Genomic DNA, 27,339 nt, shown 5'->3' with positions numbered 1-27,339 from the left:
GTTTCCCATTCAGGCAAAAAACAAAAAAAAACAAACCCAGACCTGAAAGCCTGAGGCACCAGGGCTGGTAGGAAAAGGGAAATCCTGCTCTGACCATCAGCAGAGAGCAGCTCCCTGGCCCTGGGCTGGTGCTGGTGAAGCCAGAGAAGGTTTGGGGAAGGAAGGGGCAGGCAGGACCAGCAACAGTTTCTAGCTCTACAGAAAGCCTCCTGGTGAGCCAAACACCTTTTGGGCTCACCTTGGACAAATCCACTCTTGGTCAGTGATGCTGGGTTTCTGTCCTAACATCCCCCTGCTTTGGGATGCCTTAGGGAAGAGCCAGGTCCAAACCCTGAGGGCAGAGCAGCAGAAAGCTTTCAACAAGCTGAGGGAGCCCACCCCATTAACTCCTTGACTCCCCTGTGTCCCTCTTTCCAACTTTCTATTGATATCCTTGCCCTAACGAGTCCCCCCCCATCCGCTCCTGAGCTTTAACCTCTTCCTTGCCAAGCAGCATTTGGAGTTTACACGAGAAAGTTGTTTATGTTATATTGCTTTGTAATAGCTTCCTCCTACACCACCTCCCTTCCTTCCCCAATAAAAAACCCTACAGTGGACTTGGCAAAGCCTGTAAACAAAGGAGGGGTTTGGAGACCCAACCACATTTTTGTGAACTCAGTGGGGAAAAAATGTCTCTTTTGAAGGACGTTAAAGCCTGAGTTCATAATAGTAGGAAACTAGAGTCCAGCCTAATAAGGAATTGCCTGCTTGCAGATACCTACAGATGGCCATATAGCAAGCCTCAAATCATTGTTGGATGTCAGGGGTTAACTTCACATATTTTCCTCATTGGTCAGGATGATTTGATGATAGTAAACCAATGTGTTTGTTAAGCTCCAAATACTTGAAGTTGTGACAAGTGAGCAAGGAAAGGAGGGCACAAAAAGGCAGCAGTGTTTTGAACTCACCTAAACTGATGAACAGAGGCAGAAGGCAATGAAAATCCATTAGCCTGACTGTTCCCTGAAGAGGAAAAACAGGCACACGAAATCCAATTCATTATTCTCTTTCTTATTTAATTCTAAGTAAGTCATTGAACTTTACTACTTGATCTATCCATTTTCTTCAGTAGTAGGACTGCAGGAAATCTTTCTCTTCTCAAAGAAGGTTTCAAGTTTCTCACTGATATCATTTAAAAAATGCTTGGAGTATATGAGTAAAAAATAACCACATTTCAAAGAGAGCTTGAGCCATGGAGATAATGATATTTTTTCTCTTCTGAAGCACAGAACTGAAGAGCAGAGGCCCCTGGGAGCTTGGAGCACCATTGTTCTTTTTCCAGGCTGTTATCTGGAGACAGGCCCTGCGATAGACTCCGATGAGGCCACCAAAGGGATTATCTGCTCAGAGTGCTAATGGCATGGATTTGACAACATCAACCATTTAATTTATGAGGTGCCTCCTAAGGTAAAGGCAAAGAAATCCATACCATGCAACAGCCCAAGAACCCACTGCAAATGAAAGAGTATCTGAGCAAAGCCCAGCCTGCTCTACAGCACCACTTTCTTATTTATGGCTACGTAGAAATGTTCCACATCCTTCCTAACAGGCACCTTTGCAGATTTTGTATGGTGATGGCAGTGTTATATAATGAGAAATATATTAATGGAAACTATTCAGCACTGAAACCATTCCAGCCTTTTTATCACCACATTCCTTGCTCCCACATGAGCAGAGTGCACGAGAATAAAAGCAGTTAAGCATCATCCACCAGAAGACACACACGATGGGCATTACCAACAAGTCTCTAACAGCTCGGTGGTGCCCATCCCGTTGGGATCTGCACAAAGACACTGGGCAAATAGAGCTGCTCTTCCTGGGGAAATATTTTTCCACTGCCCATGGCTCGTTGCCATGTCACCCTCTAGCAGTCAGGGACAGCTCAGTGCCGTCACCTGGTACCTGAGTTGCTCTTTCAGCCCTTCTGGTCCTGATCTCTGCCAAAGGTTGAGGAGTCTGTCTCATGCTCTTCACTGTGGTCTAGCTACACATTACCTAGCAGATAATCAGACCTAAATAATATTTTTCTTCTGTTGCATTTATAGCTGTACAAAACTAAAGTTATTTTCACATGCAATTAATATAATATTACCTATTATACAAGCATGGGAATATGATCACATATGCTTCTGGAGAGAATATTCAGAGTGGATCCTGAAGAGAGGGAAAGTTTGCATGTTGGGTCCTGCTTTTCCTGCACAGGTCAGGCAAAATGACAGACCAGAGGGTGCTGGTCTGGGTCTTAGCTTCTGCATCATCATCACTGGACACAAAGTTTGCAATTGCAGCAACTGATCCAAATCAGAGCTGGTACCAAAACAGGTGATCTCAGCCCCATCATTCCACGTATTCCCATGCCCTGTATTCATGCAGCCCATGTGGGTCAGCTGAAACAAACCTTTTTTGACAGGAATTGTCTTCAGCCAGAGGAGCCCCCTGCACCAAATGTCACATGAAAGCTCCAAAAAGCCTGAGTATTTGACACGAGCTGATTATTGAGCAGATTGGATGCTCTTGCATCAGAGCTGGGATTTCAGGTGCAGCCGGGGGCCGTCCTGGTCCGGAAACAGGAACCTGCCAGGGTCCCAGTGATGCTTCAGTCAGAGGAGGGAGGTGAGCATCAGGTCCCTCCCTCGCCCCTCCTGCCTCCGCTGCCTGGCAGGGGAGCTGCCTGCCAGGGAACGCGTCCCACCCCGTGCTTTGTGTCCTAAGCGACCTAATTGAGATATTACTTGACGGCTCCCAAGCGAGTATTTAGGGGAAAACCAGACAAACAAAACACCCCTGGCTGAAGGCGGGCTCCGTGAGCGGGCGAGCTGTGAAACAATGGGAGCGTTATGGGACATCTCCCAGTTTACCTGCTCCAGTCCAAGAGGAAGTGCTCCTCCCTCCGTAGGACAATGCTGGGTCGGAGAGCCCTGAGGGGGGACACGGGCTGGCATCCCCCTTTGTGTCACAGGACACCTCTGGGGTCCCTCCGATGCTTGGGCAGGTGAGCAGGTAGCACGCCAGACACCCAAATGGGAACAGAGGGAAGGGCACCAGAAGCTGCCCCCAAGGGTGTCCAGCACTTGTCCACCCCCGTGGCTTGTACAGGAGGCTGGTGGCATCTGTAACTCTTGCTGGACTGGTGAACAAATGGTTCTTTACCTATATGTGGCAACTTCAACCTAGAACGTTGTTCTCCCTTCCCCATTAGGAAGTCCTGCCAGGGGTTTAATTCCTTCTTCTTAACAAGCACTCTTTAAATTCTGGCCACAAAGCACCATTCAAATTTTGCCACATGGCAAATCTTTTGTCATGAGCTGTTGTGTTGTCCCTGCAACTTCTCCTCACTCTGGCAGGGTGTTCTGCAGCACTGTGTGGGAGGGCTGCTGACAGACTCTGAGGGGATGCAGCACTCACCTGGCCCAGCAAAATGACTTCTTGGTAGCTGAAATATTTATACACGTAGCAGCTGCTGAGATTTTTGAGCTCTTTAGTGGCTCTGATTGCCACTTTGCTGTATACACTCAAATCTGCCCTTTTAAACCGTTCTGCCAATGAGCTTAAGGCCAATTTCACACCATTACATCTGAGATGTGCTGCTAAGTACAGCAATGGTGAAAGTCTGGGTAAGATTCTGTTTCCTCCTGTAGGGTGAAGACCTGGAGTTCAGGACTCATTTCCTATTTGTCTGCTTCTTTTGCAGTTTCATTCAGCTGCTATTAATAAGTCCGAGCATCTATCCTGGAAGGAATGGGTACAACCAAACCCAGACAGTTCCTGGCATCTGATACTCTTCAGGGCTGGATGCAGATTGCTTCTGGGGCACAGCCGAAAAACTGGTGCTGCTGGGTGCTGAGGCTGTGCAAGCAAAGAGCACCACAAAAACCCCAGAATCTAAGAGGGAGGGAAGGCAAAACGGCAGCTTGTGAAGCGAACATGAGGACCAAACTGCCAGTTTTTGTGAAGCAGGAAGCTGCTCCCCAGTTTACATAACAAACCCCAACACTTTTCCATCCCCAGCACGGCGGGCCTGAGTTTGTGGCTGGTGCTTGCAGGTTGGATGATGACTCAGGGGAATGGTGTGGCTGGCAGCCTGCACCAGCACGCCCGGCTCAGCTGAGGCATCCTGGGCACACCCTGCACCCTCCTGGCATGTGGGTGCCATGGGGCACCTCCTCAGTGGCACCAAGAAAGAGGACCACAGCTCCAGGCTAGGGGAAGGCTCCAAAATCCAATGAAACTCAGCGTAGCTGGAGCCCCTCGGAGGGGAGGGGAAAGAAGAAAAGCTGCTCAGGTATGCTTTCATCTACTGATCATCAAAAAAGAATAACTTATAGGGATGTTTGGGGCAAGTTTCACCTTGTCACCATGGTCCTGTATGGGAACACCTTACCTCTCACACTTCTTGACCTGTGTTTCTGTGGTGCCTCAGCTTTGTGCACCCCTCCCCACACCAATTAGACTTTACCAGTAAAAGGCAACACGTAGTATTGTGGAAGATGCCTCAATTTTTGCTGTCCACAATGCCAATCCCATGTTTGCTCACCCCAGCATCCCTTTTTATATCCTTTCCCCACCTCAGTCACCTTTCCAAGCACAGTTTGACAGCCTGAAGTTACTGAAGTGCACAAATAAAATCACCTGCTGCTACCCCGGCTGCTCCTCACGGATGGGCAGGCATACAAACATCTCCTGTAGAAAGCCCATCGATCCCTTCTGCAAGACAACTATCACAAATATTGTTGATCTTACATTATATCAGATTATTTACGTGAAGAGAAAGACTTCTTACTTCCTCCTGGAGCTTTCGGGAATTTGGCAGGCTCTGAAAGCAAGTCATTGGTGCATAGGGTAATGCTCCTGGGGGAGAGTGTGCTCGCTGCCCTTGCAGAGATCACATCAGGTGCTTTTGACCCAATCAAACAGAAAGTTCCAGCTGAGCAGCGAGTTTTTAGGATGAGAAGTGAAATGTGAAGAAGGTGTGTACGTCTCCCTGAATTTGCCTCATTTCACTCGGCTGATTTGGCGGCAACAGGACTATTTTTAGGTATAATCCTTCAAACAGAACATGACTTCTCCTTTCTGATTAGTACAAAGCTGGCTGCTAGTCAAAGGATAATTATTTCCCAACACATCACCTAACAGACATCAGCAAACAAAACACTCATTATTTGAGCTATCCAATGTTAACTGTTTAGCAGTTAACATTTTCTTGACAGCTTCCAATAATTGCTCCAGCTTCATTAGCAGAGGTCATTTACTACTGGTAACAATACTTTTCTGGTGATAGTCTCTGGTATAAGATTAGATTATCAGGTCAAATTCTGCTCCCAGTGGCAATGATGCCTGACCGCATTTGGCCTCAAGAAAGTCTGCTCTTTCAGTTCATGGCTGCACCATTTCCAGCCCTGCAGCTGATATATTATATAAAGGAAGTAAGTGCACTCCAGCAAATGGGAAATAACAATAAATTAGGAAAGTGAGCAGCACAAGGAAGGTTTGCAAAATAGCCACTTAAAAGTTATTAATAAAGCCTCGGCTGATAGCGAAAAAAAAAAGCTGATAAAGAAGTTGTCCTTATACTTGAAAACATGTGCATACCCAGAAGGGAAAGCAGCGTTTGCAGAAGAACCAGTGAGTGCTGTATCTCAAACACCCAGCTGATGCTGCCAAATCCTGTGTGTGCTGTGGGCACAGTTCAGATCACAGTGATAATCCACATTTCTTTGCAAGTAGTTTCATTTGGTCATCAGTTACTGCTACGCTTGGCTGACCCTGAGGGTCGCAGTCTCAAAGCCCAGTGAATTTGCAGGAGTGCTTTTGTACAGCTCTCACTGTCAGGAAGATCCTTCTACAGACACCTTGATAGCCTGCTGTCTGCCTGAAACATCCTTAGCTTTGCTGAACACACGGAAAACTGCAGCCAGGCTTTCTACCTGGGATATTCCCATTTAAGCACGTGGAGAGATGCAGCCTCCTTTTCAGAAGTGCTGAGCAAACACAGCTCAGAGTGCAGCTGGCGCCTTAGAGAATGGGCACCCTGAATGTGGAAGTCTCAGGCACCCTCACCAAATAATTTTGGTCCTGGCAGACACAGGACAATTTCTCTGAGTGGATTTCTGATTTACCTGTGCCTCCCTTCCCTGCAGACCCACAGCCCTTTGCTGTTAATTTCCTGCCCACGTACGTGTGCAGCCGCATGCCCACCACCTATACTTTCTGACTTGCAGCTCCGATTGCTAATCCACGTCTGGTTTTTGTCAGGAAAAAAAAAATATTCATCGGGAGCGTTTGACTCATTGCCTCCAGAGTATTTCAGCTGCACCGTAACACTTTTCAGAGTATCCTTCTTCTCAGAGGAGAACATCCTGTTCTGAGCGTGATCCACGGCAGACTGCTCACCAGCAGCCTCCCCATCCTCGCACACGTGCGTGCCATACGTCCCGACTGTGCCACCCTTTCACACCATGCAAGACAAAACAGCATCTGACATCCATGCTGCCAGGTGGATTATCTCAGCTGTCTATGAAGGGACTCAACGTGCCAGGCTCTTCCAGTAGGTCCTTGACGAGCCAAAACTCAACAGCAGACAAATCCTGACCACTTTGCTCACTCTGCTGACCCCACGGAGGCCAGAAGGCAAAATTCACCCTACCTCTCCCCTTGGCAATGCCATTACAGTCATCCAGGGGAAGCATGACCCAGCACAGCTATTTGGCAGGAGAAGCCAAGCAAATTCTGTCCGTAAATTACCCTGTTGAACTAAAACTTTTATCACTTTTTAAACTTTGAGGACAAGAGTATTCAGATGGCTAAAATTAAGCATGAGAACAATTTAATGAGCTGAGGAGCCAAGTCCATTAGTGTCCTACCCCAGGATCCATCACCCAAGAGGGGCCTCAACAACCACTTCAGCCCTCAGCCAGGCACTGTGGATCCTGCCCTGCTCTATCCAGCAGGCAGGGACCTGGTCTTGCCCTGGATTGCTGCAATCCCCAACACACAGAAGGCAGGCAACAAACCCTGTCCCGACACCAAGATGTGCGGCCAACACCTTGCTGCCACTGTTGGCATCAGACATCACCATCACACACTGCCCTTTGGTTCTGTTTTCTTTGCTGGAATCACAGAAAAAAAACCCCAAAAAACAAACAGATTTAGAAAAATAAAAAATTAAAAACTGTGGTGGCAGGTGCTTCACTTAGCACCTGCTATGACATCACCCCAGCATGTTAAGGAGCCCATTTCACTGTCATCAAGGGACACACCATCATCTGCAGCTCACATCAAGCCACGGTAACATCAGTGGAAATATATTATTTACTTTCCTGGTCCTTTTACTTTGTTCTTGCATAAAAAGCATAATTTTTGTTGGTTTTGGTTTGGTTTTTTTTCCTGAAAATACATCATTAGAAATTGCAAACGATAAATTCCTTAATTTTTAAAACAAATAAAATAGTTTCCAAAACAAACCACTGGCCAACACTCTAAAAAACTGGCTTTGGGAAGTGCTCTCCCTGGGAGCTGACTTTTAATTTAACTATACTTCTAAGTCTGATAAAGGTAAAAATGGCTTCACCTGTATTCTGCACTGCCTTTTTTGTTGCTGTCTGCCGTGTATTCATTGCAGTAATTAAAAATTTTATAGCAGCACAAGGATAGAGCATACCTTAATAAAGTAATAAAGCAAGACCATCTTTTGCACCAAGGGTGCAAATCTGTAGCTCTTCTGCTCACAGGACCTCATTACACTATAACAGGCAGTTACCATGCTCTGGTCCCCAAGGAGTCTGTGGCTGTCAGCAGCACCCTGAAACCACACTGCACATGACCATTAGTTTTATAAGCTCCAAACTAGGTGGTTCTATTTCACCCAGTGACACAGGAGAGGTTTCAGCAGTGTTTAAGTCTGCCCCAGAGTCCCATCATGCTCCAGTTATGCCTCAGCCATTCCCTCAGAGGTTAACTCCTTTTTTACAGCAAGAGGGAATCGAAGTCTGGACTCCTGTGATGGGTTCCCTGGCTGCCATCTCCTCTTACAGGACATGAGCCTCCTCTGGCTGCTTTTTGGGCAGGAGCCTCCCATGACCTCCATGCTCAGCACACCCCTTACCTTGCTTGGGCAGGATCAGGCCCATTGCCAGCACAGGGTGGACTGACTGGTGGACTGACTGCATACAGAGATTTCTTTCTACTCAAGACCATTTTTAGCTTTCAAATTCAACAATCTCTGTGATTTTAAATATTGTGGTCTCCTGACTCCCAGCCACATACTCCTAACAAAAAAACAAACAAAAAAAAAACCCAAACAAACAACAAAAAACACACACACAAAAAAAAAAAAAAAAAACAAACCAAAACCAATTTTAAGTAGAATATATTCCAGAAACAACTAGTTTCAAAAAATGAGTATATTCATTATCACAGTGGAAACACCTTGTCTTCAGCCATTAATTTTAAGGGAAGTCAGCAGACCTCAGTGCAACAGGAACACAACCTTATTGGGTTTCAAACACATTTTTTACAGCACTGTGTCAGGAAAAACCATTAGATAGAGTTAGTCGTATTGGTAATCTGAGCCATCTTCAGAGAAAAACAATTGCTGTTCTTCCCATTACAGGTAGGTATTGTTTCAAAACCTATAGAGACACACTTGCTTGTGCTGCAATGGTATTTATTGCACATAGACCAATTACTTACACAGTAGTAAATTGCACCAGAGTATAAATATGTTATAAAACACACAGAGAGGAAAATGAAAATGACACACAAGTGCTAAAATAACAGCAGATTCACGTGGGCACTTGGAAATAAAAATAAAAATAATATGACTCCCTTAAGATATTTTAATTTATAATGGATATATTTACAGTACCTTCATAAAATAATATTAAAAAGTCACTCTCTCGATAAAACTATAACAGATCAGACAAAACCAGAAATCAGTTTCAGGGTTTCAGTGTTATTCAAACTTCCATTTCATTAATTTTCATGTGTGTACATGTGTGCAAGTAACATCTTCAAATAACTTTACAATTCTTAACACTGTGCAAAAAAACAGCTTTGTCGCCATTTTTTAAAAAATGTGCAGTAAATTTTTGTTGCTCTCAGGATTCCTCCCCCCCCCCCCCACCCCGTTCATCTGTAATTACAATGAACAAGCTGCAGAAGGCTCTTCGCCCACCCCTCCCCTTTTCATAAAATACTATTAGTGGTATGTAAATATGCTGTTTAATATAAACATGGTCCGTTTATTCCCCTGTACAATATGCACAGTTTGAGGTAGAAGTTTCCTAGAGCCTGACTGCTATTGTCTGGCCGAAGGAGATAAGCACAGCAACTCACTGCTTGCTGAGCCAGAGGGGACAAAGCACAAGAGTTTTGGGGTAGGATTTTGTTTCGTTTTGGTTTGTTTTTACCCCTTTTCAAAATACACCTGTGCTCCCCTTTATTTTTCTCCATCGCTACTCTGCGGAACAGGGGAGCGCAGCTACTCCCAGCTTACACCTCACCCTTGCCCGTCGCTCCCCACTCCCCGCATGCAGCACCTGCAGCACGGACCCCGCACTCCCCCGAAACCCGCCCGGCTCCGGGATGCGGGAACGAACCCCCGGTGTCCCACAGCCCCGAGCAAGGCGGGGGAGGGCTGAGACCCCCCGGCTGCAGCCCAATTCGGGCACTTCCACGCTGGGGTTCAACCATCGACAGGCAGGGTGCTGGGCCAAGTGCTCCGAAAGCTGCGGCCCGAGCCCCCCTCCCCCCCCTCCCATTCCAGCCCCGGCAGAGCTGCTCCGACCCGCAAGCCGGTTCTCTTTGGGTCGGGCTGTTTGTTTGCTTTGTTCTCCGGTCAGCGGCTTTCCTGTTTGCTGCAGTTTGGGATGAGGTATGTCGTACGCGACTTCACCTGCTTCTATTCCTAAGTAAACACCCGCTCACTCTCCGCTAAGGCAGGGATCCGGTTCGCTCGGTTTCAGCCTTCCCGCCCGGCAGCTGCCGGGGATGCCTGTTTCTCTGCCTCCCTGCCTGCCTCTCCCCCCTGCCCCGGCTCCTCCGCCGCCCCCCCGCGTCCCCCCCCATCCCTTCCTATACCTTGGACTCCGAATCGGACGTTTTGCTATTTCTCTCCTCCAGGCTGGACTCGCTGCCGCCCCCGGTGCCCCCGTTGCAGTCGGACCAGGTCCCGCCCAGGCTGCGCTCGGGGGACCCCACGGTGCTGATGAACCCCCCGGGCAGGTGGCTCAGCTCCCCGCCGCTGGCGTGCAGCCGCCGGTCGGCTTTCCGGGGGCAGCAGAGAAGCCTCTTGAAGGCCTTGCGAAAGTCGGGGCTGCGGCAGTAAATGATGGGGTTGAAAGCAGAGTTGGCGTAACCCAGCCAGTTGAAGAAAACGAAGAGCCAGTCCGGCACCAGGTCCCTGTTGAAGACGTTGACGATGTTCACCAGGAAGAAAGGGAGCCAGCAGAGCGTGAACACCCCCATGATGATGCCCAAAGTCTTGAGGGCTTTCTGCTCCTTCATGGCCATGATACGGGAGGTCTTCCGCTTGCTGGCTCGGCCATTGCCGAGGATGGGCTGGTGGTGAGGGTGAGGGGGCAGGGGCGGCTGCGGCTGCTCCTGGCTGCCGTAGAACCGGCCCTCGCACTTATCGATCTTCCTGATCTGCTCCTTGGCCTCTCTGTACACCCGGAGGTACACAAAGATCATGATGAGGAGGGGGATGTAGAAAGAAATGATGGATGAGGCGATGGCGTAAGCCCTGTTGGTGACAAAGTCACAGCAGCCTGGGTCTTGGTAGCACTCCAGTGCCTGGGGGTCCTCGTCCCGCCACCAATGCATCATGATGGGCAAGAAGGAGACCAGACCAGAGATGGCCCAGACGGTGCAGATGATGCCCTTGGCCCGGCCCTTGGTCATGAGGCTCTGGTAGCGGAAAGGTGAGGTGATGGCCAGGTAGCGGTCAATGGCGATGACGCACAAGGTCTCGATGCTGGCTGTCACACAGAGCACATCCAAGGAGGTCCAGCACTCGCAGAGGAAGGATCCCCAGAGCCAGGTGCCCCTCACCACCAGCGTGGCCCCGAAAGGCACCACCAGCAACCCCATCACCAGGTCGGCGCAGGCCAGCGAGGTGATGAAGAGGTTGGTGAGAGTCTGCAGCCGCTGCGTTCGCCCGATGGCCGCGATCACCAGCACGTTACCGGCCACGATCAGCAACACCACCAGGGCCATCAGCAGGCTCATCCCCACCGCCCACTGCTGCGACAGCACCTCGGTGGACAGCTGCCGGCTCCCGGGGGGTGCCGCCGTCGTCCCCCCCCCGCCCCCGAGGGGGAAGGAGCGGTTTGGGGGGCCGCAGTCCGGCGGCAGCCACCCATCGCCCATGGCCACCGCGCCGCGGGCAGGAAGGCGGCTCCGCCACCGCCGCCACCGCCGCCGCCACCGCCCCGAGCAGCCTCATGGCCCCCGCGCTGCCCGCCCGGACCGCCCCGCCCCGCCCCGCGTCACCCAACACCCACCAATCCCCGGACACGGGGGGAGGGGCCTTGCCCGCGCGCTGCCGGTACCGCTCAGCCCGCTCTGGCTCCGGGGTGACCGTCCCGAAGCTGCCTGAGCCCGGACACCCGCACCCAACACCCCCCTCCCCCTCCCAGAGCCACCCACCCACCCTGCCGTACGGGTGTGTGCGGGGTGTGTGTGTGTAGGGCAGGCAGCGTGGGTGCCCCTCGGAGCCTCCCTGTGGGGAGCGAAAGGGGAGTCAGGCGGTAGCTGCAGCAGTCTGAGGGGGTTTGGGGAAAAAGGTCCAAATGTTCGCTGCCACCCTGGTCCAGCCAACCTCAGGCTTTGGCACCTGTCCTGAGACCCTGAGGTGCTGAATCTCTAGGAAAGTCAGAGGTTGGGAGGGACCTTAGAGATAAGCTAGCTCCAAGGATGGACAGGGATGGATACCTGGACATGGGCTGGGACACCTCCCTCTTGACCAAGTTGCTCCAAGCCCCATCCAACATGGTCTACAACACTTTCAGGGATAAGGCATCCACAACTTCCCCGGACAACCCATGCCAGTGTTTCACCACCCTCAGAGGAAATAGTTTCTTCCTCTTTCAGGAATCTGCCCTCTTTCAGCTTAAGAACATTCATTCCCCTTTGTCCTACCACCACATGTCCATGCAAAAAAGTCCCTCCCCAGCTTTTCTCTAGCCCCTTTGGATACTGAAAGGGTGCTACAAGATCTCCCTGGAGCCCCCTCTTCTCCAGGCTGAACACCCCAACTTTCTCATGCTGTCTTTGTAGCACAGTTGCTCTGTCTCTCAGATCATCTTCATGGCTCTCCTCTGGATTCCCTCCAGCAGCTCTATGTCCTTCTTATGCTGGGGGCTCCAGAACTGGACACAGTGATTCAGGTGGGGTCTCACACAAGCAGAGTAGAAGGGGAGAATTGCCTCCCTTGATTTTTCTGGCAATGCTTCTTTTGATGCAGCCCAGGATAATGCTGGATTTCTGGTCTGCACAAGGTGGCCTAAGTGTTGGGGGATATATTTTATGCCAGAGATTCCTCTCATGTCTCCACTGTCATCCATTGCCACCTGTGAAAGCTGCTGGAGCAGGTGCTCCCCCTCTTTACACTTGGAATGCCCAGAATACCAAATGCTGTCTGTATCACTCTCCACTGAAAAGCAATGGACAGCCTCCCATGGGTGTCCTGTGTCACCAGTGCCTCCTGCCCCAGCCTGGGCACCCCCAGGGCCTCGCTCCTGGGGACACCATGTAGAACTTTGTGGTTTAAGAGGTGGTGCCACCAGCTCCACGCAGTCTCTGTGGCTATGGCTTCTGCTTGTTGTATGTCCTGTTTGCTCCATTTTCCCTGGAATCCACTTCAGGGCTGGGACACAGAAATCCCAGCTTTCCTCTGACAGGTATCTCTGGATGTTTTAAATGCAGCCAGTAGCTTTTACCCAGTCTGGTGAAAACACACTAAATCTAAGGACCACTCTAAGTCTTAGTACTGTTATTTGGTCATGAGCAACAAAGTACATGAAGCATCCCCAGGCTGTAATGCCCAAAAAACAGATTACAAGCAAATCCCAGCCCAGCTCCCACCCACTTCCATGAAACCTGCTGCTAGGAAATAGCTGGGCTGCCTTTTCATCTACTTGCTCAGCCCTCTGTTTGGCTCCAAAGCTGGAAGATTACTCTTGGGTGCATTTAACTGTTTTACTACTCTTTTAAACCTCTTAAAATAATGTGAAGCAGCTGTCAGGCAAATGAGAGCAAGTTCTCCTCTCTCCTCTTTTTCTCTTTTTCAGTCATCACCACGTCTTACAGCAGCACCAAACGTTTTCTCCAGCAGTCTGGGAGCAACTGGAAGGCACAGTTATTTTTCTCCCCCCATATATATTTATTCTGGTAATGCTGCTCCACTGTTCCAGCTGGATAATAAAATCCCTTCCAGGTTTAGGCTTGATTTACAAGGTCGCCACCTAGTAGCAATTTATTTATTTATTTTTACATGCTGTTTATTTAACCCTGACTAAAAGCCACACACCAGCAAGGACCTGCTGCTCGACTAACCCATTCCCCAGCTTTCCCATGGACTTTGCTTTGCTGCTCGTCATCTGCTGGACCAAAGTGTGACCCTCTTTAGTGGGAGGCGTGAGGGGCACAGCACTTTTAAGAATAGAGGAAGACCTTATGTTGAATGAAAAGCTAAAGGATTGTGGCTAGGAACAGTTCTCCAGGACTGGGATCTGTAATATCTGAAACCAGGACAGGAGAGTGGAACTTTGGAAGAGAGATAATTTTTTATTTTCTACATCTAGCTGAAACACCTATAGTAGATACGAGCCCTGCAGTGCATCACTGCACCAAAACCTTCACAGCTGAGGCTCTTGGGGGAGTTTTGTGCACAGTCCATTTTAGTGCAACATCAGCCAGATTAAAATGTGATGAAATTTTAAATGCTTTTCCAAAGATGACACTGACAGTAGGAAGCAGTGTTGGGGGTACCACGTAGCTATTTTTCCTGCTATTCCTGGAGTGTCATCCATCTGTTGTCTCTTCATATCCACTATTGCTCTAGTGTCTTTATTTAATTAATAAAATATGCAACCTAATCAAATGCCAACTCTTTGCCTATCAAGCTGTCCTATCAGATCTCCAATTGGAGATCCTCATCCCACTGTAAAGACTGAATAAGTAAAGGGAATTGCTAGCAAGTAAGCAATAAACCAAAAGACACATAATCAAGCATTGCTTCCCAGCATCTTTGTTGGTTCAACAAGCATCAATCTGGAATGCCAGATCAGAGCTGGAGCCAGAATGTCTTTGGGAAACAATGCATCTCCAAAGGAAAAAAATAAGCAAATTTACGACTTCTGTACAGAACATCCCTCTGGCCCTTGCAGCACAGAGCAGCCAAATAATTACTGTAGGCTTAACCCCTTTCAGAGCATTACCTTTTGCAAATCTCCTTTAACTCAAACTTTCCTTGTTTTGTTTTTGAATTTCAGACAGCTTCTTAACATGATTTTAACATAGCTCTCTGTTTGCATATTATTTAAAGGTGTCAGTTCAAGAGAAGAACTTCTAGACCAGAAATGGATTGTTTCTACTTCCTCTTCCTATTACAGTTTTTAATGATCAGCTAATTATTTTTCCCTTGGAAGTCTTAACAAAAAAAAAAAAAAAAGCCCAAACTCTGAGTAGTTATTAGGACAGATCTGTCTTATGTTGCACAGAGGATAATGAAAATGAAAATGGAATTAAAATGACAAAATCCAATGAAAATCAAGATGTATTGCATTTGAGGAACCCTGTTGGCATGGGCTGTGAAGCTTCAACATTTGAGGAACTGAAGTGGGTTATCTAAATGTATTTTTAAACCAAATCCTCTGAGATGCTTTGCAGAATTCCAGCTTGTCTTTTTGCTTCTCTCTTCATGCAAAAATGGCTTGCAAGCTGAGGGTTCTATTGCATGGGTCTGTACTGACATCCAGAGCCCTGCCTTGGGGAATCTCAGCAGCACCAGGCATGGGGCAGGAGACTGGACTTGGGGCTGGTGCTGGGGCTCACCCCTTCCTTTGGTGTTGCAAGCTCTGAGGCAGCACTGGGGGCAGTGGATTTGCTCTTGCCAGATCTGTATCCTGGGGAGAGGGAGATGACTTGCTGATAGAGGATCTCCAGGGATGTTCTGAGCTCTGTGTACCATGTCTTGTCACTCTTAGGTTGGCTGGAGAGAAAGGATGTTGACAAAGAGATGATGAACATTTCAAGAAGGATTGTGGTCTTAGGAGATGGAGACAGTGAAGAGAAAATTTTACCTTGTTGAAGACATAATCTCTTAATGTAGCTGGATGAAGAAAAAACTGTCAAGGAGGGAGAGAAATAATTTAGATGAACACTAGGAAATTTAGTGAATGGTAATGTGATAAGAGGGAAAATTTGATATGAATATCTGAAAGGCTTTTAAGATGTCAAACCCGCTAGGTTGCCATGAGTACCACTGGATATCTTAGCACCCAGACCTTTATAGTTAGGCTTGACAAAACTCAAATTCTCAACTTGAAATCAGATTGCATCATGTCTAAGATCTGGACTTTTTCAACTCTTACTTTTAGCTTTAACAGGGTTTCTTACCACATCCCAGCAGCTCTTATCAGTTAACCTTCAGTTTTCCCCTTGCACAGAAAAAGAAACTGTCGTCTTTGTTACTGGGTAACCACCTGGATTTAAGGAAGCTTTACTGGAGAAATGTAAGCTGTAAAAATGTAAACTGTAGGATCAGTTTCTCTGTGGCTATGGGGCTGGCATAGACACAGTACAAACCCATTGTGGGCCAGCACCCAGGATGAGCCATTGCCTGCCAGGAGTAAAGGGTGATGTGCTGCAGCATATGACCCAGAAGGATCTTGTCTTCCTTGTCCAGCCTTGGTCTGGTCATGCCCTCATTGCAATCAAATTCAGGAACCACTCTTATTGACATAATATCCTCTAAAAGTATTAACTGTTTGTGCTCTTAATGCATTTGTCAAAGCCCACTGAAATGCCTGAAAGGTCTCTCCTTTAAGTGTCTGTAAACTTAGCAGACATCTAAGAACCTATTTTTGTGTTGGTTACCTGGACAGATTGACTAAAACCTGAACTGAAGGGAAGGAGATAAGAACAACTCTGCCAGACCTCATGGGAGGTGATCAGCCTTCACCCGCTCCGTGTTCTCCCAGGAGGAAACTGTCACTTGGATCTATTCACACTGGACATTTGTTATTAGAGAAATAGAGACATGATGGAACACTGCCACAAGATCCATGTCTCTTGTTTTTAAAATAAACATCTTGGCTTTGACTTGACGTTTATTTTCCATAAATGCCTCAGCTTCAATTTGGCATTTCAGCAACAGCAGGAGGCTGTTATCCTGTGACAACAGGCAATTCCATTGACATTATCTCTTGATTGTGTGTGTCAGTGTGCTGAATACCGTATGTGCTTGCTTTTAGTTAAACAATGCCAAGGAAACATCAAACAAATGCGTTCAATAACAGAGTGGCCATATTTTCCAGCCCTGTACTCTGCATCTGACCCCAGAGTTGCACAGGTACACTGAGTAGTAGTGTGTGCTGTGTTAGGGAACACTCTGAGTTTGACCTGGGGGGTCTGAAGTAGTGATAGTGTCCAACATTCCCTCCCCCAGCCTCACTCTGTACCTCTCAGAGGAGGTTTGTGCTTGGGCCTTTAATTATCTCCTTCAGGACAAATCCTTATTTTGCCTTTCTCAGTGACATTTTCTCATCGGCATGATCCAGACTTGTGGTTGTGGACTGCACCCTGGACTGAAGGCTCATGGAATGCCTTTACCATTGTGTTACCATTTGCCCTGCAGTAATGGATTCTTCTTGGGCAAAAGAAATGATCAAACTTTGCTAAGAACAAGCCAGGTTTGAGATTCCTGGAAGCAGAGTGTTCCTTTTGACACAATTTTTGTAAAGTAAATCCCTGTAATTATTTGACAGAAGCATTATACTTGCAATCTGAACTAATATTAATCTGGAGCAGTACTAATGCACTCATTAATCCAGATTATAACTAAAAGTTGCCTTTTATGGTTCATTTTGCCAAGGCTCACTGTCTGCATCTCCCTGTACTTTCTCAACACCCAGACTCCTCCAGGAGACACTGGCACTGTGAGAAAACCCTGACCAAGACTGCCTCTTTTTTAAGCATCAGTGATTCCTTTGAGAGGGCTGGCAAAACATTTTACAGCAAGCCAGAAAACCCTGCGGTGGTCAGAGCCTTTGTTTATACAGAATGATTGTGGTTGGAGACCAGAGCAGAGGAGTGATGATTGGAATCCTCTGAGATTTCACTCTATTCCTGCTTCACCACATACCGGCTGCGGGAAGTTACTTTATTTCTCCATCCCAAAGATCACCCATCTGTAGGATGAAAGTTTCATGCTCTGGGAAATATCATTTCACGTTTTTATTGGAAGAAAAATCTAATCTTTTACAAGCCCCTCCTGGGGTGTGGGTGTGAGGTGCAGGAAAAAGGCACAGAGAGAGGGTTTGGATGTCCAGCAGCACACTGGTTAGGGACGTGTACTAAGTAAAAAAAAAACCAAAACCTTCTTTCCCTTTCACATCATGGATGACCACAGCACGTAGGTTAGTGGCTGGAGTGTGCCAAAAGACTAATTCAGATGGTTTGGGTGGAACCAGGATTATCAGATGTTCTGCAAATCTGTATTTATGTTCTGGATGGCAAAACACTGCCTGGAGCTGCTTGGCTGGGGTCCAGTTCTGGCTGGTTGTGGTGGTGGGTGCCTGCCTGAGACTGACTTTGGCACCTGGGCAGCCCAATGTTTTTGGCTTGATGTCTCCAGATGTAGGGCTGAGGCTTTGGATTTTGTAAAGAAATGGGCTGGGGCTCCCACTGGGAGAAAATAGATTCTGGATTTTTTTGAGCAAGAGAAGTCAATTGCAGTTCATGCTAACTTAGGACAGCACCCTGGGAAAGAGCTCTGAATAGCTGAGATCGTGTCACAACATGTGAATAAGCTGAATGGTTATTCCCTTTCGTTGGCATTGAGAGTGCCTTTTGAAGCTCTTGGGGGATGCTGACTTGCAAATTTTATTTTTTGAACCTGTTTTTCAGGTAGTTTATAATCTTCAGTGATAGGCATTTCCTGGGTATTGGCCCTCAAAGTTGCCTTAGTGTCTTTTAAAACAATTTCAGCCATTTTTATATACATTTATATATATATTTTATATATATATATATATTTAAAGGGAAAGAACAAGCCTTGCCTTAGGTCTCATAAGCAGTGATTGCTGTCTGTTAGCATCCAGCTGCAGTCCTGTGTGTTCTTTCAGCAACCTGTCAGCTACACAACACTGACACATGCTCAGGCAGAGGCTTCTCATCTCATTCACTGTGTTTAAGTCAGTGATTAAAGTAACACACCTTCTGCTGACCTTACTGCCTGTGAGGAACCTCTGCTGACCATTTCTTGGTGGCCTTGGTATTGCTGGGTTGAATTAAGCTATTTGTCACCTCTGCTTGTCATGTTCTTCAATAGTTGTAGACTAGGACATGCACTTGGGTTTTCTATCATAAAATCATGCTGAGGTAGTGATAAATTACCTACTGTTCATGAGTTTGCTTATCTATTTATAATAACAAATTAAATCATGATATTCTGGCTCTGCAGGCAACTGCATATTTCTAATGGCAAATCCTCTGTTTAGGTACCACCCACTGGGATGTATCTTTGCAGTCTGCATTTAACACCAGACACCTGGTATGATAAGGTGAAGTGCTCAGCATTTCCCAGTTTCCCAGAGGTATATGGGATAAATGTGTGCACTGTACTTGTCAAAATTTGGACAGAATTTAAAGCCACATAACTACAAATTTCAATAAAATGATTGTGGTCTAACATCACAGATAGAACCAGAAACAGAGCTGGAGTGACTCTGGATCTGGCTTCAGTCTCAATGTTTTTCTTTTCTTCTTATCTTTGCCCCAAAGTTTGGGTTTTTTTGAGCTTAATTACCCTCCTGTTAAAACCCTGTGTTGTGTTGGCAGTGGAGTCTGGCACTAAGCTTGGCTGACTGTAGTGTCTGCTCCAAAATTTGTAGCTGATTTTCTCTCTCTGTTCTGAACTCCATAAACTCCCCAAGCAACAGAGCATGGTCTTCAAGTCAGCCCAGCCTTGGCAGCTCCAGTCCATCCCTACATCTTTCCTGGCAAGATGTACCAAAGCCTTCCCAGAGCCCCATGTGCCAACCCAGACATGGTTCTGGGTTGGTCTTCCTGCAGTGGTGCCTCCAACACTGGTGCAGAGTAACTGGTGAAGTAAGAAGGTTCATTTTAACATCTTAAAATGAATGAAATAGCAAAGGGGAGGTTCTGATCAGCCTGATAGTGGTGGATCAAATTCCCAGGGATCAGAAGAAGACTGGAAGGTACTCAGCCCCTTGAAGGAATAGGCCATCAGTAAGCACAACTCTGAAAGCTACAAAGTCTTTTTGTCAGAGTCCTCAACCTGTAATGACTTTAAATTATTTTATTAACTAGGAGGAAAACAACATGTAACATTACTGAGAGTAACCTCAAGATGATGCCTCTTCATGGGGATGTCCCATGTTAAACAAAAGGTTTTTCTCTTGAAATGACATTGCCTTTGGCAACAACTCACTCTATTTGCCCCCTTAACAATTTTACCCATTTCTATGCTAGGAAAAATTTCACAAATTCTAGAAATTATATTTTTTTTCTTAAAAAGATGGAGTCAGTGTGGGTAAGCCACCAGGGCTGTAGTGACTTCACTGAAGCTTTACTGGAGGCATTTAACACAGGTCTGCCAATCCTGTGCTTTTCTAGTGTGGTTCAGAACCTAACGAAACAAAGAGATTTTTGAATTCTTGCTCATTTTTCGTTGTAAGAGCCTAATCTTGAATACAGTTTAACTTAGACCTCCCTTGCCTCCCTCCTCTTCAATCAGCAAGACATTGAATAATATAGAAATACCTCACTGTGGCTTCAAACTCCATTAATTTATGACCAAGTGATATAAATCAGACCTGCACGGAATTCTTCATATACCTGCTGCTTATAGAGAATGCTTTTGGAAAAAGAGGGAAATTAATAAGTTTTTTAAGTTTATTAGCTGTTATACTTGATGCACACAACTCCCTCCTATCTGAGGAGGAAAAACTTACAAGTGGCAACAGATTTGTAATGCGTTAGTAACAATATCATAACTGCATCTAATAAATACTCTCTCTGCCCTCACTGGGCTTTTGTGAAGCTGAATAGCTGTGAACCACTTTGCAGTCCTCATCTGAAAGGTCTCCTATGGACAGCATAATATTACTGTTTTAAATAGCAGAGCTGTTACTGAGACACCTCTGTGTTCAAGCTGTTCTTGACAGTAACCACAGGCTGCTCACTGCAGCCTCGAAATGTGAAACTGCTAAGCTTGTAGTTAGCTTAGCTATTTGCACTCAGCAAACACCTTGTTCCTTAGGGTGTATTTATCCCCTTATTCTGCAGCCTATCCAGGAATAAGATAGGGGGTTTTAACACATTAATTATTCGTAATGATTCAAAGAGTCTGTTTATGCAAACATATTTCAGACCACAGGCTCTCTACGAACTCTTTGCCTTCCTAATTTTTTTTTTTTTTTTTTTTTTTTTTTTGTGCATGTGCTGTTCATCATGTGTTGTCTCCAGAACTCATGGATCTCTGCAAACCAGCTCATGGGGCATTGCTTCTGTTCTCTGATGGATGACTCTCAAACCCAGGATGGGCATTTCAGGAAGGCTTCTGACATGAAGATTGCTGTTGCCTGGGTCTCTGCAGAACTCATTCAACTGTTTCTGAAGATGCAGATTCACTCTCACATGGTTTTGGGGAGGGGGTTGAGCAGCTGGAATTGCTTTCATGTTTTAACTTCAGTTGCTGCTGGCAGTCGTACCATGGTGGGGAGATTTGAGGGACCATGATTTGAGGGAGACAGGAGAATGACTGAATGTGGCAACACAGGTGCCCTCCTACAGACCTACACCAGGCTAGCTAGAGCAAAATTAGGAGGGGAATCAAAGGGACAGACAGGTTAAATGACTTCCAAATGGCACCCAGAAGGACTGTCACAGGGGCTGACTGCAGCTCAGAGCTTCAGCATCTCCATCAGTGCTCAGTCTGTGGGATTACTGCCTACTGATTCCACCAAACTTGTCTCTTTCTCTTTATGCCCATTTCCTGCTCTTATTACTCTTGGCACTGGTTGCTGTACCATGAAAAGACATTCTTGTGGGAGTAGATATAAGGGGGTAGGGCCCTTGTTTCTGTCTCAGAGGAAAGGTCTGGTAATCCTGACATGTTGTAAGGTCTCTGGGGAGTGGTGACCACTCTTACACAAACATCTCAAGCAGGCGTTGCATCCAAGACATAAAATAATCCCTTCACTCTATTGAAAATAGATCAGCAAATCAATGCCTGGCATTGGTTTACTGGCAACACCTGTGTTCAGATTTGGGTGCCAGCTCTTAGAAATATGTAAGCCTGTGTGGCGTGATCCCAAAAGCAAGCAGTGAGAACAACCAGAGGCTTTGACAGTGTGTCTGGAGTGGAAAGACTGAAAGAACTGGGTTTGTTTACTCCAGAGGCATCACCAAGGGGACACAAGTATAAAATGTTCCTGCAAAGAGGAGAGGAATAAACTCTTCTCTGCTGGATACAGGACAAGAAGGAATGTACATGATTTGCAGCATTTAGGCACAGTGGAGGTGGTGGGACTGTAGTCTGGGTTACCTGGGATGGAAGCAACTTTGTGGAGTGAAGTCAGGTCTCAAGGTTAGAAGCATCATTGAACTTTCAGAGTTCAATATATATAGGAAGGAGAGATTTTAATTCTGGCTGTGCCAGAATTAAAAAACTTTGGCAAAGTTTTTAGCTCTACGTTGACTAATGGGCTCTACGTTTAGCTCTACGTTTCCTACATTAGACAATTCATTTAAGTGCCCATAGTTAAATGGGACAAATCTGGGACTTGATGACTTGTCTTTACCCTCTGACTCATCATCAGAACACTATGTCATGGTCTCCAGTTTTTGCTTTCATCATTGCTTTTCAGTTTCCTTGTGGTGTTTGGCAGCAAAACTTCACTTTACAGAAGTCTGAGCAGCCTTAGCATAATATGTATTTCCTGTTCTTCAGGAAGGTTAAAAATTTGTTTACTATGCCAAACTACTTAATGAATTGTCCTTTGAATATATAAACATGATTCTGAAGGCTCTATCATCTAAACCATTTATCTTCCAAAATAATTTATAAGTAGTAGCATTTCAGCTTGTGTGTGGTATCCCATCGTAAATGCTAAAAAGCCAGATAAAGGAAAAAGACTAAAAGATAAAGGAAAAAGGATGTTTTCAAAGATTATTTATAATTATGATCTTTATAACTTTATATATATATATATAAGCTTTAGATTTATATAGCTTTATAAGTAAGTAAAATAAAAAAGTAGAAAAAAAATACCATGGCAACATCCCAATAATCTGACTGTCCTATAAGGCCAGAAGATGTTGCATTAGAACAGTTCTATCCCTAACTCCATTACTGAGGACTAGGTTAGTACTGGGGAATTGTCTTACATTAATTAACACCAGACATTGTTTGTAGCACTGCAAAGATCCCCTCCCCAGACTAATCCTACAAACCCAAATCTGTACATTTAGAAGAACTGATGTCTATCTTAATTACTCTCTGTTTTTTAGTGGGTTTTGTTGGTTTGGTTTTTGGTTTTTTTCCCTGAGTCTTTGTTGCATGCTTGCTTTGTTTTTCACATGGTATGTCTGTAAGGAAGTAAAAATTAAGGTCTCCAATGAAGTTTCTGGAGCTGAAACTAGGAAAAGCATGGACTTGAGAGTTAAATCTGGAATTAAAACTCTTGCATTGGAAAAACTGCTGTATTAAATGACATGAGGTCTGTAACATGGCATGAGCTAGACCCGTGCTTCCATGGTCCCTGTGAGCAACCATACCAAGGTTGACAGAGGACAAAATATCTCCACTAAAATAAGTTCCTAGAAATGTTAATGGAAATAGTAGTTGGACAGAGTGAAGAGAGCTTACTAGTGCCTCACTTAGGCAAAAGGCAGCTGCAGAACTCCTTTCCCAGAAGATATGAAAGAACTCACACAGCAGAGACCTATTTGATATGAAGCTTCCCACAGTTTTACTCTTACAGAAGTACTTGCTTAAAAGATTACTTGGTTGGATGTTTTGGTTTTGGTTGGCTCTGCTGCCACCTACTCCAATTTTTTCCAGCCCCAATTACTTTGAACCCCTTCGCTTCCTATCCACAAATTAAAAAAAAAAGAAGTTAAAACATCTAAAATGAAGTTAAAACATCTCATGGGAATGACACTTTTCCTTACAGCTAATCTTTATTTCATATTCACAGTAGTTATTGTTACAAATCAGGATTAACTTTTTTTTTTTTTTTTTTTTTTTTTTGATTGCCAGCCCAACCAAGTCTAATAGATAGATACCTTACAACCGAGCTGTATTTTCCTTCCAGCTCTATAAACAGCAAAGCTCCTGGACTCAGCTAGACCACAGCTACTGCTCTGACACTGCTGTAAAGGCATGAGCTGTATCAGAGCACAGCCTGCTCCTGCAGCTGCCTTGGCTCCAGAGGGGTGTTTGTGTCAGTAAACTAATCACACATGACTTGGACAAGAGGCAGGCAGGAGCAGATAAGGGGCTGTTTTTTCAGAGTCCGTTCTTTGTCCATGACCATGTTTTGGTGAATGAAATCATCACAGTGCAGACAGCAGTGGGACTGAGCAGGAAAGGAGCCTGGTTGCCCCTTACTTAGAATCCCCAGTTGTGGTCCCAGCCTTGGACAAGTCATTTAACCCTTGTGTGACTTCTTCTCAGAGGAGTAAAATTCAGTGTAAAAACAGTGGCCTGCTGTCTGGAGGTGGTGAACTTTAATACCTTTAAATAAAATATTTGTCCAAAGCAGCCAGGCAAATGTAAAACATGCTTTCACTTCCACTTGGGAAGGAAAAGTAAAAATCTTCCCCGTTGCTTCCTTGTATGTCTGACAAAACTGGAAGAAATAACATTTTTTCATAGTGAAAGGTTTGTCTCTCCAGTATGAGTGGTAAGGTGGTAACTGGGACATTGTTAGTCCATGAGCTGCTTATGGCACAGTGTAGTTCCATTATAAAAAAATGCATGTGTGATTCTTCTCAAGATGCAGCACAAATAAGTCAATAGTTTCCTAGCTGAGAAGTTCACATATTTGTCCTTTTGGTGATTGAAATGGAGATTCACCTGAAATGAATCTCCAATTGGAGATTGAAATGTCTGTGGGTCCTGCCCACAACACATCAGACTGATTTTCTCCCTGGGCAAACACCAAGGCCCTTTGTAACTTCATGTGGCAGGTAAGTAAGGATTATTTATTCCTGCTGCTTTTAGGGGGTGCTCACAGGGTCCACGTGTCTGGCATGTGACCCATTTTGAGTAACTGTGAGAAGAAAAGTGGCCAGGGAGGAAAATTCTTCCGGCTACCTTGGACCTCCACATCCCTGAGATCCTGCACAGTCAGCAGAATGGCACATTTCTTACTGGGAAACAAAAGGGAATTTCAAAGAGAGGAGTCAAAATATTGATAGGGCTTCTGCGGCCAAATTTAGAGGGAGGACCCCAAAGTTGCTCAGCAGGAGCCACTCTAAACAGCCCCAGCAGGTGAGCTATGGTGTGTCCTGCTGGGCTGGAGAGCAGGTGTGCCTTCCAAACAGGACCTAATTTTGAAAATTTGATTGACTGCATGTGTTATTAATTTCACAGGAAGATGACTGCAGGAAGGAAAGGAGCTCAGGTGAGCTGTGAGGGAAAGAAAATAAACCCCACGTGATAGATACCAACCCTGCTGAGCTGTTGAAGAGCATTGCTGTGAACACAGATGGAGAGGAACTTGTGTGAAAAGGAGTGGGGTCAGCAATGTCATGGGAGATGTCCTGAAGAATGGCTTTGAACAAGATGTGTGACCACATCTGGTCCAGCTGAAGAAGGAGGAACATCAAGCAAAAACTTCCTGCTAGTGAGATCTAGCAGGTTAAGGAGAAATTTTAGGGAAGCAGCAGCATCCCCAGCAGAACAGGAAGGTGATCAGTCATGCTCAGACAGAAAGGGATGGACTATACCTGGTTTTAGCATACAGCATAGCAAGGGCTGTCTGCTTTGAGAGAGAGAGACAACACTGAGACTAGAGGAGACTAGTTAGAGATTTATTCTTGTAAAAACAGAAGACCCATGGACAGGCTGATCCACACAGTTAATTAAATATGGCAGGCTGGCCTCCATCATTCTTTTTTGGTTTATGTGTCTTCCCTGCAAAGCTCAAAAATATGACTCTTCATCAATTAAAAAATGCTGGATGTAGTTTTAAAACCTGGCTCAAGAGCCACATCCAGCTGGGTGGATCTGAGCCAGTGGGTTTTGACTTGAAAACAAAGAAAACTCTCCTATGAACTGAGAGGTCTATTACTATCAGTTTGTCATTGTTTGAGAAGAACCATTATCTGCTTCCTTAGGATCAAAGGTGAAGAGTTCATGAACACAAGATAAAAGGGAAAAGGAATTCTCTAGCCAGAGAACTGGATATTTTGAGGCAGCCTGGTGACATCTGAGGCAGTCATGGGATGGCACGGCATGGTGTTCCCATTGTCACAGATCTGATTAAACAGAGAAATAGTTAAAAAAAAAAAAAAGAATAAATTCAGAAGTTTTCATAGGCATTGGCTTCCTGCAGTGATCAACATCCAGGGGCTTCAGGTAGTGGCAGCTGGACTTGGACATTGTCCCTTCAATTTCAACCCAACCACCCTGTGTGGGTGAGTACTGTGCCACAACTCCACATGTGTATTTATTAGTGTTTGTGTGGAGTTCTCTTCTCCCATTCTCCATTTTCCACCTCTTTTATAGTCTCAAGGCTGTGCTGTGTGTTTGATCCAGACCTGCTTTTTGCACCTTTCCTGGCTGGATGAGTTGAGTGTGGCATTGCCACCATGCAGAGGAGTCAGTTTGCAGGTCATCCTGGAATAGGTTCCCTCATACAGGGGGGGTGCATGAAGAGAGAGAGAGGGCAGGTTGTGGCTGTAGGTTCTCAGCTTCCATGTCTGCCCTTCCTAATTCAGCCTTTTTTACCCAGGACCTGCTGAGGTAGGGCAGGGAGTTGGGATCTTGATGGGGCAGGTGTTGCTGGCTCACTGCATGGCTGAGCTGTGCTGATCACATTAAGTTCTTGGATGTCAGGGAGTCTGTTTGTAACCCAGAGGACATAAAACAGCTTGAGACAGTAAGGTGGAAGGGCTGTAGGGGCATGAGGGAGTTGTTGACTGAGTTCTCTGTGCCTGAATGTGTTGCAAAAGCTGCTTAGTGCCTGTAAAGCAGGCAGAAGAGTGAACAGAACACCCAGCTCCTGTTACTAGCACATTTCCCCTCCTTAGCCCCTTTGTAACCAGTCTGCCTGAGGTTTGCCACATGATGCTTCTGCCCCAGGTTACCATTTTCATCAAGGAAGCTGTCCTGATGCTTCTTCCCTGCAAGCTCTATTATTTAGTCCATGTTCTGGGTGGATATCTGCACAGTGACACTGGAACCCTCATAATTAATTCTGCAGACCAGCATTTCTTGTGCAGATTAGGTTTTGATTTTCTGGAGAAGTTCTTGCTAATTTAGGAGGGTTTTGGGTTAGCCCTTGAGACCTGGGCTGGACTGTGGAACTGGCTGACACAGACCCTTTGCAGTGCCCCACGGCTTCTGTTTCGTGCCCACCAGAACACTCCTGTCCATCAATACAGATGGGAAAGTTTGGGTCATTTCACCAATAATAGATGATTTGTCTCTACTGTAATTACATTTCAGGTTCTGTGGTGCTGCCTTGCTCCTCGACACGGTGAGATCTATCAAGTGTTTATTGCTGTCCCAGTTACCTTCCTCTCAACGCAGCAACAATGCAGAGAAATCCCCATTTTTTATCACACTCACTGTCATGACAACACGTTTGTGCTCTGCTGCTTGCCATTTTATAGCCTCTAAAGCAGAGGAAACAACACTGCTGTACTCCAGCTCTATGAGCCATGGTACTTCATACTCTTCCTCTGCCCTGAGCTCTTCCCTGAGCTCCTTTCAGATTCTGTTTACTTCCCCTTCACTGGGAAAAAGAGGAGGAAGGGGCCAAGAGTGTAAAATATGGCCTGATGTCAGGATGGGCCAAAGGGGAAATGAATGGAAAACAA

The 27,339-nt window shown here is 45.9% G+C and overlaps 1 protein-coding gene across 1 annotated transcript; it reads right to left on the bottom strand.

The window, feature by feature from the left end:
• Positions 1-8,684: 8,684 nt before the first annotated feature.
• On the bottom strand, positions 8,685-11,498 carry ADRB1 (adrenoceptor beta 1). Its single transcript, XM_071749454.1, has one exon. The coding sequence runs from the start codon at positions 11,404-11,406 to the stop codon at positions 10,111-10,113; it is 1,296 nt and encodes a 431-aa protein (XP_071605555.1). The 5' UTR covers positions 11,407-11,498; the 3' UTR covers positions 8,685-10,110.
• Positions 11,499-27,339: the final 15,841 nt, after the last annotated feature.

Source organism: Heliangelus exortis, chromosome 7 (genome assembly GCF_036169615.1).
Source record: "Heliangelus exortis chromosome 7, bHelExo1.hap1, whole genome shotgun sequence".
Taxonomy (NCBI): Eukaryota; Metazoa; Chordata; class Aves; order Apodiformes; family Trochilidae; genus Heliangelus; species Heliangelus exortis.
This window is presented reverse-complemented; position numbering and strand designations above follow the sequence as displayed.